This window comes from Oratosquilla oratoria, chromosome 17 (genome assembly GCF_046742065.1).
Source record: "Oratosquilla oratoria isolate Oo_2021 chromosome 17, ASM4674206v1, whole genome shotgun sequence".
Lineage (NCBI taxonomy): Eukaryota > Metazoa > Arthropoda > Malacostraca > Stomatopoda > Squillidae > Oratosquilla > Oratosquilla oratoria.
In genome coordinates this window covers 24,039,779-24,051,145 of record NC_134793.1, presented here as the reverse complement: position 1 = coordinate 24,051,145, position 11,367 = coordinate 24,039,779, and the positions used below count along the sequence as shown (strand labels likewise).

General features: G+C 38.1%; 1 protein-coding gene across 2 annotated transcripts in view; it reads left to right on the top strand.

Annotated features, from left to right (window-relative positions):
- Positions 1 to 201: 201 nt before the first annotated feature.
- LOC143034506 (uncharacterized) overlaps positions 202 to 11,367 on the top strand; it is a 31,385-nt gene continuing 20,219 nt past the window's right edge. The window contains exons 1-8 of one of the 2 annotated variants that reach the window (XM_076200642.1): positions 202 to 323; positions 1,074 to 1,268; positions 4,841 to 4,957; positions 6,497 to 6,601; positions 7,471 to 7,563; positions 8,901 to 9,068; positions 10,775 to 10,889; positions 11,150 to 11,256. In XM_076200642.1, the coding sequence (XP_076056757.1) occupies positions 1,095 to 1,268; positions 4,841 to 4,957; positions 6,497 to 6,601; positions 7,471 to 7,563; positions 8,901 to 9,068; positions 10,775 to 10,889; positions 11,150 to 11,256 (879 nt within the window). In that variant the 5' untranslated portion in view covers positions 202 to 323; positions 1,074 to 1,094. Of the gene's footprint in view, positions 324 to 1,073; positions 1,269 to 4,840; positions 4,958 to 6,496; positions 6,602 to 7,470; positions 7,564 to 8,900; positions 9,069 to 10,771; positions 10,890 to 11,149; positions 11,257 to 11,367 lie in introns of both variants that reach the window. The other variant, XM_076200641.1, reaches the window with a different exon arrangement.

Here is an 11,367-nt window from a genome sequence, read left to right as displayed (position 1 = left end):
ATACATTCAGCACAATCTACTAAAACTGAACTTCTACAACCATGGCTCAAACCATCCGTGAATGTAGATATTTCCCATTTGTTGTAATAATTTTGAAAGGAAGGAAATGACATTCTGACATAAGGTGAAAAGTTTGCAGGGAACGAAAAAAAAATTAACATTGACTACTGACTTAGCGGTAAATATTCACCGTCGGTCGAACAGCTAGGCAATACTTACTGACTTAGTAATCACAGTCAGAACGTTTGTGCGCTTCAGTCGTGGTTGTCGAATTAGATAATCAATGGAAATTTGAACATCTGGACTTAACTCTTGTGGATTGGGTGCGTTGACATGATCAATAGAATACACCGTTGAACGTATTTAAGCAGTATGAACTTCAGAAATAAGATTAATGCTCAGAAATCAGATTTTTATCGAGAATTGGGACCCCAGCTAGCGTGGAATACAACTTTTGTCATTCGTATTTGGCAAAGCTTTAGAATTTAAAAGTTAGATGGATATATTCGAAAAATATCAGGTGCAGTGTTGTATGGAGTTGATTAGCTTTTAGTTATGTGACTAATATGACCTGTGTTGTGTATGTGAACGTCGACAGTGGAAATGCACTGTTATGGTAAAGAAAGTGTTGGCGATAACATCTTTGCGGTAGAAGAAGTTAGTGAATGGCATTCTTTAGTGGAGTCTCAATTCATTAAATGCTGCATCATTTCAGTCAGTAGGGGATGTCACAAGTCCCCAAAATCGTCTTTTGAGTTTTGTGGCATCACAACTTCGGTGTTAGACGAAATATGTTCTGCCATTCAGCCATTGATTCCGGTTTCTCCGACATATTGCGAATTTCGTTTGCATTTTTAGGGATGGTAGAAGCTGGTTGGCGACAGCCATCAGCGCTGATTTTTTGTGCTGATTTTTATTTGTCTACGAAATAATCAGTTGTCTGTTTGGGTTGTATCTATTAAGATACTGTTAAAGCTTGTGTTTGTAAAGTTGTTTATTCTTTCTTCAGAATACAAAATCTGCACATGTTTATTGCAGCTTGTATATATAATTCACTAAACTTTCTCTTTCAGATAACAGTTGCTCATAATAAAATGGAAGAGCTTAAACATATGAATAACTCGGATAATGAATCTTCAGATAATGGAATCGCAACCATGTTCTCAAATTTCAACAAAATGAACCATGAAAGCCCGGATTATACGCTAGCCAAAATGACTACCTATGCTAGCGAGTTTCAGAGACATGCAAAAGAGAAACTTACTGAGGTATGGAGCTTGATTTGCTGTATTTAACTAATTGTACTGTACAGGAAAAGGAGCAATGCTCATTGGGTCTCCTCTCCTGTTCTCTGATTATTTATCCCACCTAGCCTCAAATTCATGTATAGTTCCAACTTTATAATATTCTTGATTTCCATGTATCATATTTAGATTTGATCTCTGTTATTGTTGAGCTTGGGCTATATCACTTCCTAAGCTAGGTGTTTATGCATCTATATGGAAAGCTATTTCTTCACATCTTTTAGACATGTGGTTTTCTTAATTCGTTCCCATGACCTCTTTAAGCCCTCCTGTCTTAAATCATGAGCAGGGGTGACCACAGGAATTTTTGTTGGCAGTGGCAAAATTAATGATATTATACATGGTTAATGGTATAAGGTTATAAATATATCAAGATACTTCAAATTATGGTAATAAACAGTTGATAAGTGTACATGGTATTTTATGAGTTTTGTATTTTCTATGTAATGTTTTTATTAATTTTATATTTTCTTTGCATTTTTGATTTTCCATAAATTCTAGGGGGGGGGGCAACCCCCCCCCCTGCAGATGCCCATGATCAAGAGATCTTTTCTGTCACTGCAATATATCCACTTTAGTGACCTTAATACTGTTGTCATATCACCTCTTTCTCTCTGATCTTTCAAGGTTGGCAGCCCAAGTGTTTTTAGTCTTCCCTCATATGTTATTATCTGCCAGGTTGGGGACCAGTTTAGTAGCTGCTCTTTGTAATTTCTTGCTCATATCCTTCATGTATCAGGGTTTCAATTATTATTTTTTTTCATCATCTCTTCACCCATTTAGTGAAATACCACTTTGATCTGCAGTAGTTTGTACGTCTCCCCCACAATTCTGCTGATATATCTGTCAGATGACAGGTTGTCTTTTATCAACACTCCCAGATCTTTCTCTTTGCTTTTGTAATGGGTTCACTTCCCAAGGAGTAGTTTAAGGAAGGGTCTTCCCCTCTACTTCCCATTTCCAGTACTTTGTATTTTTTTGTATCAAACATCATTTCCCATTCCTAGCTTCATGCAAAAATAGTGTCTAGATCTTTTTGCTATAGTCATCCTCATTTTTCACTTATGATTTTTGCAACATATAGCTTGTTGTTCCATCATGTCTTTAATATAGACAAGAAACATTATGGTTCAAGCTATGAATGTTGTGGTACTCTGCTCGTTACTGCTCTCCATCTTCACATCTTATCTTTTACTACAGTCCTCGTATCATTCCTTCAAAAAACATTTCATCCATTTTAGTAGTTTGCCTCTCTGTCCTCCAACATGCTCCAGTTTCCACACAAGTCAACTGTGAGGTACTTTATTCTTTGCATTATTTTAATATCCAGTTTGCGATTCCATCTGGGCTATGAGATTTCCTGACAGCAAGGTTCATTATTTGGTCCATTATTTCTTTGTGTTACTATTATTTCCCTCATGGGGGGGGGGTATACTTCTCTCCCTTCATCCTTATGTACATTTTCTCTAGTGAAAATAGACTTGAAGTGTTTCCTTATGACTTCAGCCAATCCTGTTTCTTTTGTGTATTCCATATTCTCTTGGTGTAGTTTCACTATTTCCTGTTTGTTTTGTAGTTTACCATTCACATATCTATAGTTTTGGCTGATCCTTACATTTTTCTATTATGTCTTCAGTTTTTTTTTCCCTACATATTTTTACATATTCATTCCTTTGATTAATATACATTTGCCACCTTCTATTTTTTGTCTTTTCTCCATCTTTTCCAAGCTTTATCTCTTCTTTTGCTCCACTGCACCTTCTGTTAAACCAGCGCTTAATATACACCTTTTCCTGTTTTTGCTTTGGGACATATTTATCCACTCCTTTATAGATATTAATCAGAATCATCCATTTTTCTTCCACTTGTGTTTCTTCATTGTAGAATTTTTCCCAGTTCTCTTTAAGAACAAATTTAAGATTCTCAGTCTGTTTTCCCATACATCAGTCTTACTTTTGTGTGTTTCTCATTCTCTTTATATATATTTCCTCTTCTAATTCTAACTCGAGTAGTATGTGGTCACTTTGCAATTGGTGTTTTGTTCAATTTTGTCCACAATTTCGGGTTCTGATGTAAATAAATCTAGTCTCGACAGTTCATTATTTCTAAATCTAGTGTCATCTTTTATCCATTGTGTCATTGTATGTTCTATAGTCGTGTCGAGTAATACATTTCCTCATTGATCCTCTCCACCTTTTACTGTCATCTCCCAACAGATGTCTTTGCAGTTAAAATCTCCCATAAGTACCATGTTACCTCCATCCTCCAGCATCTCATTTAATGAAAGTCGTATCATCTAACATTTTAGAATATCTAAGGCCTTGTTTTGGGGGGTATATAAATCACTGCAAACTCTGCTTTTCATGTCACTATCTTCAACTCTTATTGTGATCATCTTCACTCTGTTCTCTCCGTATGTAAATTTTGTCACATTTAAGTTTTTCTTAGCCAAGAACATGACTCCACCCTGCTTCTCTCTATTTCTAAGCCAGTGATTATATCATCCATGTCCAACACTGGTAATAGTGGACCCCTTAATTTTGTCTTTACAATTCTCATTGTCTGGTTTTTCTTTTAACAGGTAATCATTTAGTGGATTTAATCCTGAGATTAATCCGTCTATATTGGTATAAGCTAGTTTTAATTTTCTACTCTCTCCATCTTGTTCTCTGAACCTTTCGTTTCTTTTTCTTGAATATACAATTTTTTCAGTCTCATGTGTAACATTGTAATAGAACTGCATTTTCTTGGTCTCCATTTTTTTTTTTTTTCTTCTCCTTAGCTTCGCTTCATAATGCCTTATCTCTTTCTCTTTCCTCATCATTCACATCTCTTTTTACCCATTTACTTTTGTAGAGTTCGCTTCTTGCTAATTTTCCAGTTTTTGCTAAAAAAAATTCCACTGCCATTTGTGACCGTAATTTGATCTCTATGGATCAATTTTTTCTTTTTGTATGTTTACCCATTCAGTGCACTGCCTCATTTTTTTTTTTTCTATTTTTCGGTCATTACCTTTGTTCACTTGCCTCTTTATAGTTGCACTAATAGTGTTATTATTTTTCAACCTCTCATTTTCACATTTTAACGTGGCCAGTTCTTTTTTAGTGCACTTGCCTCTTCCTTTATTTCAGTATTTACTTTAAGTCACTTTATTTCTTAATTCGCCATCGATAGATCGTTAGTTCATTGCTTCCATGATTTTCATAAGTCTCGTCTCCCTCTCTATGTCTATAATTCTACTAAAAAGTCTTTTCATACCCATTGAATTCAGAAAAATACCCTCACCACTAAGTGTGAGAGTGTAGTGGCTGGCTGAATCTGGAGACCAGGTGCCGGCCCCTCAGGGTTGCACCCCATGGGAGGGGATAGGGAAATTGTGTCCATATGTGGAGCACACCAGACAACGTCTATGGTTGTAGATAGGATATATAGTGTACTGTATATTTTGTGTGTTCTGTGTGTAGTATTTCAGGTAATAGGTGAAAGGTGCCCAAGAGAATCTGATATGAAGAGTTATAATGTTTGTATTATTTCAGGCAGAGAACCAGCTTTCTCTTTTGGAAGAGTCTTGTGCAGCAGCCAAGGTGTCTATAGATAACCAGGTGCAGAGAGCCTTAGCATTTGTCACCACATGGAAGCAGGACTTCATGAAGGTTTGTGAACACTTAGTTATACGAGATCCGCCAACATGTTTAAAAGCAAGGGCATGTTGAAAAGAATGTTATAAGTAAATTTTCATTGCATATATGAATTTATGTGGAACATGAAAATAATCATGATGGTATTCTATTTATTTTCCAAACCCCAGGTATGTCAGAGGTGAATTTCTCTTAGTTTTATTCAATAGATGTATAATGGTATAAAAAATGTGTGAATTCACAACATTGTCATCTCTGTGGACTTTGAAATGGAAGATTTCCTAAGCCTGTGCTAGAACTTAATTGAAGTCATTTCAGTAAGAATCAAATTCTCACACGCAGCATTGGCTGCCATATGTATGATTCATCACACTACTCATAAAATATAAAGTCACTGCTGTATACTCCTTCTCTTTTACTCTGAGTAATAATAAACACAGAAAACGTGATCAAACCAGTTCACAGAATTTGGGGGTAACTCGTGTACAACCACAAAAAATAAATGTCATCAAAATGCCAAAGCTGGCATCCTCGTGTACCTACTCACACCTCATGGCATCTACGTAGGAGTCATCGTACTGAAATGGTTAATTTAAGATAAATGGACAAACCTCATTTAACTCCTTGTCATTATACTAAATTTTTATAACTTGTGTTATGGAAATTGTGTAAAAATTTCACATACATATACTAAGAGCTTTTTCCTCCTAACAAGGGAGGTAGCCAAAGTCATAAGACATAGTTCCACTCCCGCCCATTTTATCCCCATTCACCACCCCATCCTCCCTCCCTCTCATCTTGGCTCCTCCTGGATGATGGGTCATCCCTGCATCCCTTTCATTGCCCTGGGTCAGAAGAGATGTAGCAAGACACAGCACATCCCAGGAAGATCACTTCATTTAATTGGTGACCCCCCACCCCCCATCCTCTCATGCAGTAACATTGAAGATGGGGAGAAATTCCTTTGTACTGCATCAAAATATCATTCACACAAAACCACTCTTTAACCTGTTCCATATAATGATGCCTACATAGGTGTCATGAGACATGAGTAGGTATGTAAGGATGCCAGCCTTGGTGTCCTGATAATATTTATTTTGTAGTTGTAGCTGAGTGACCCCTGAATTCTTTTAACTGCCTTGATCGCGTGTTCTGCATTTATTATTACTCAGAATGAAAGAGAATGAGTAATAAAGCGGTGACTTTATATTTGATAACATTTGTGATCCATAATTGAATCATCATACATCAGGCATCTGATGCTGCACACAAGAATTTGACTCATATCGAAAAGGTTAACACCCTATCCCCCACTCACTCTCTTCCATGCATCTCGGTATCATTTGTACACAGCCATTCACCAGTCACCCCGATCTTCTGTCTTCTTCGTTCCTTCCTCAACAGACATTCCCCTCATGCTCAACACCCCTCATCCTCGGTTATCCCCATATGTTCACTCCATCCACCTCAGCCTTCCACACTTCTTTTACTAATCTTTTTTATTTTATTTTTTATTTATTTATTTCTATGTATTTATTTATTTATTTGATACAGGAACTTGAAGAGGAGTATTGTAAAAGTAGGAATGAAGTTTTGGCCTTCAAACAGAATCTCTCCAACAACAATGAAATGCTCCTCAAAGCCATCTTTAAAGCACAGGTGATCTTTAACAATATTTACATCTACATACCACAAAGCTCTTTTCCCCTTGTAAGCCAGGTAGCCAGCCAAGTCATCCTCCCACCCATCACTTGTCCCACACTCATCAATCATCCATTTGTTTATCTTTTATTCTGGCCCTTAGCGGATGAAGGACCAACCCTGATCCTCACGTACTCTCTAGGTCAGAAGCATTGCAACATATATTCATAATGTGGTATTCCATCTATATACCAAGGGCTTTTTCCCCCATACAAGGGAGGTAGCCAAGTCAAAAGGCAAGTACCTACTCCCACCCATTTACCTCCCCTCCACCACCCTTTCCTCCCTCTCATCTTAGCTCCTCATGGATGATGGGTCATCCCTGTATCCCATCCACTGTTCTGGGTCAGAAGCAATGTAGCAAGACAAAGTACATCCACAGCAAGGCTGCTTCACTTAACCCCTTCCATACGGTGCCGCACACGTAGGCGTCATGGGGAGCGAGTGTATTCGCGAGGCTGCCATATCGGCGTCTTGATTATATTTATTGTAGTCGCCCCTCCATAATGACATTCTTTCTAATTCTTTTGTAATCGCATTTTCTATGGTTATCAAAATTCACGGGTGAAGAGAGAACGATCGATATAAGCGGTGACTATATTTTATGATGCGAGTATTATTACGACACGTCGTACGGCTGGCATTGGTTGCTGCCACCGAGATCTAAGTCCATGACGCCTACGTGTGCGGCACCGTATGGAAGGGGTTAATCAGCAACCACTCCTCTCTATTTCCTCGTGCAAACCTCAAGTTTGATATTAATGTTAGAAATTAAAGAGAATGTTTTAAAATTGAATTGTACTTTAACAGATCTGTTTCTTTAACAGGTGTGCCTTGCTTCTAAACATGAAGATGTAACAGAGGATCAGTGTTACATTTATCTTACTGGACTAATGGAACCTGCGGAGCACATTATTCAGGTTAGACAACTGATAGTATTTACCTAGTTGTATTAAACGGGAAGGGGAGCTATGCTCGTGGTGACTTGTCTTTGTATTTCGCAACATCTAGTTTGTTCTTAAATTCTTATATGGTGTTTGCACACACTATTGTTTGGTCCAGTTTGTATGTGGCAATATATGTAGCAGAAAATTTTATAGCATCCACTATATTCAGTCTTTAGGATATATAAACATGTTGAGAGACGGAAAAGCTTGAGTGTCCAACGGTAATTTCATCACAGGTGAAGGATCTTAATGACAATAATTGTCACCTTGAGTTTCACTAAGAGGAAACCCACAACTCCTCAATTGCTGTTAACCACTTCCATACAGTGACACCTACGTAGGCGTCATGAGGAGCAAGTGGGTACGCGATGATGCTGACGTCGGCATCTTGATTATATTTAGTGTAGTCGTACCTATGTAACCTCCATTCTCTCTAAACTGGCTTCATCATATTTTCTATGGTTATCAAAATTCACGGGTGAAAGAGAATGAACGATTGAGCATTGACTTTATTTTTTATAATGTGATTATTATGACGCAACATCGCACATCGGGCAGCTAATGCTGCCAGACATGCGATGTGCCCCGGAGTGAAGAGGTTAATAGTTCCCAGGCCCTCCCAAATATCTCTCTGGGTACAGAAAAAATATGGAGAGGATTTGATGGTATGGGATGAAAGGTAAAAGAAAAAGTGGAGGGGCAAATTTGTTTGAAAGACATGCAGCTTTCCGCATAGAAGTGGAGCAAGTTGAATGAAAATATAAACCAAATTAAAACCAATACTTTTTTTTTTTTTCTACTCTGCTTAACATTGCGAATTACCCCTATTAGGAGGCTAGGACTATGCCCCCTTCAGAGAATTTGTAGCATAGAATTTAAGTAACAATGCCTTTAGTTCAACTTGCTCGTGATGAGGTTCAAACTGCTGTCACCTTGACCTCTGCCACAAGTAGCATCCTGTCCACACCATGCAGTTATTTAAGGCAAAGCTTGATGAACAAATACAAAGAGATAGAACACCTTGACTCACCATTAGTCCCCATAATTGAATTGACTGAATGAACCACAAATTTATAGAGAACCAAGTGACGCAAAAGAGCCTAGGACTGTAAAGGGCATGAGCACTTCCCCTAACTTCAGTGGGATCACAGATTTCCAGTCAGTGAAACTCAGCAGTAGTGGTTGTTACTGATATCTAAAGAATGTCGTCTGAGCTACATAAGAATGTTTGGCATTTTGCATGACATGACAAGTAGGATGTAGTCATTTGACATCTGTTAATTGAGTTTTGTTAACCATATTTTTCACAGACTCGTAAACATAGTGTAGATCGGCTTGCGTTTGTGCCCAATGAAAAATTTGAGGAAGAGTGTTGTCAAAAGGAAGTGAAACATTTGCTTGGATATGTGCAGAGCCTTCCATATCGACCAAATGATTTTCAGTTGGAGGAAGTAAACCATGGAACATTCAAAGTTGTTGTAAGTATGCTTCAGCAAATGCACTGTTGTGATACAAGTTACAATATAATGCAGGATTCTACTGCTTCAGTCCTTTGTTGTGAAGCTGTTTTTATATTATTTTTTTTATTGTTTAACATCACAAACTATGCCATATCAGAAATTTTTTATTGATTTTTTCATAGCGAACCCAAGAGAATTTCATATAGTCACAAGGTTTGTACAAAGTGGTGTATTCATATAGATGTCATCTATCGGGAGGCTTCTCCACAGTTTATTGAAAGTAAGTTGGAATGGAATCCAAAGATGTCACCAAAAAGGAGTTGGATATTAAATGTATTGTTATGACACTGTGGTAACATACAATCTAAACTTTAGGGATTGTTTATGGGGTTGCCCTTATAGACTAGAACTGCCAGTTATTGTTTGCTGACAACACTGTGCTTGTGACAGGATCAGAGGAGGGATTGAGGAAGTTAGTGATGGAGTTTGGGAAGGTGTACGAAAGAAGTAAGTCGAAGATAAATGTGGGTAAAAGTAAGGTGATGAGATGTACAAGGCGAGAAAGTGGCAGCAGACTGGAAGTGAGTATTAAGGGAGAGAGACTGGAGGAAGTGGATAGTTTTAGATATTGAGTGCGAACGTGGTGGGAAAGGGAGGAATGGAGGGAGAATGTAGATTGCGAGAAGTAAGTAAATGCCTTGGATTAAAAAGTGTAATGAGAAATAGACATTAGGGAGTGGATGCTAAGGGCAGATTGTATGAAGGAGTGATTATGCCGACACAACTGTATGGGGCAGAAAGATGGAACATAAGAGAGGAGGAGTTTGAATGTGTTTGAGATGAGGTGCCTGAGAAGTATGATAGGGGTTACTAAGCTGGATAGAGAGAAATGAGGAGATGAGGAGGAGAACAGGTCTGGAAAGGGAGTTGGGAGATAGGGTTGATGAAAGTTTTGGGATGGTTTTGACACATGGAAAGCATGACTGAAGAAAGGTTAGTAAAAGAGGTATGGAAGGCAGAGATGGAAGGAGTGAACATTAGGGGGCAACCAAGGATGAGATGGATAGATGGGATAAAAGGGACATTGGGAAAGAGGGGAATGTCTGTTGAGGAAGGACAGAAGATAAGGGTGAATGGAGAATGGTTGTGTATGGATGATGCTGTGATACATAAGGGGGAGTGGGTGGAGGATACGGGGTGAGGGAGTATGTGTGAAAAAAATAATTTGATGCAGGCCGAAGGGATTTCTCCATGTCTTCTCTTTTTCTGCTTGAGGGGACGGAGAGTGAGAGGTGCCGATTTAACAAAGCAGCCTTGCTGTGGATGTACTGTGTTTTGCAACACTGCTTCTAACCCAGGGTAGTGGGTGAGATGTAGAGATGACCTGTCATCCAGGAGGAGCCATGATAAGAGGGAGGGAGTGGGGTAAATTGGAATGGAGTATGTGGGGATGGAATGGGTGGGAGTGGATTTTATGCCCTTGCTTTTTGGCTACCTCCCTCGTAAGGGGGAACAAGCCTTTGATATATGCATGTATGTATTCTATTTGTATGTAACCATTAATATCTAGTAATTCATATTATATCTATTTTTATTTGGATTCTTCGCTTACAAGTTGATTTGATTTACTAGTTGATCTTGCATATAGATTAACTTCATTTGTATAAATCCAAATGGGTGTTTTAATCCTCATCTTCATAATTCATCTATTGTTCCTTCAGCAGGGAGGTCTGAAGCCTATGGCTGAAAATACAAAGGGTCTCCTAGTATGGCAAATTGAGTCTTGGTCCTCAGGAGTCAAAGGAGAAGTTATGACAGTAACTGGAGTGGACATTATAGGTACTTATAATAAATTATGTTATTGATATCATTGACAGTATAATTTTTGATATTGTTAAAACTTATAATTTATATGTGTGGGGGTTGGGTAGGCTTTTGAGAATTTTTAGTGTAAACAAAGTTTGGGGAAGAAGTGAAAGTGTGCAAAAAGGTGAGTCAGATTGAGAGGAAATGTTAGAGGGAACGGATGAACAGTGTCAACAAAAGAATACTCGCCTCTATTCAGACCATTTTAGTAATTTATGTTCGATTTCTTTTAGCATTGCACGAGATGAATGTAGCTCCAGGACTGTACCTGATTGCAGCCAAGGTTTTCCATCAACATGTCAATTCCAGTCCAAGGGTCATCAATTTTGCATCAGTTAAAGTAAGTCGTTGAGATGTAGACATGTTGAAATAGCATAATCAAGGTTTTCAAGCATCATTATGAGAGAATATAAATTTAGTGCTTTTCAACCATTCAGTTGTTATCTTGAGT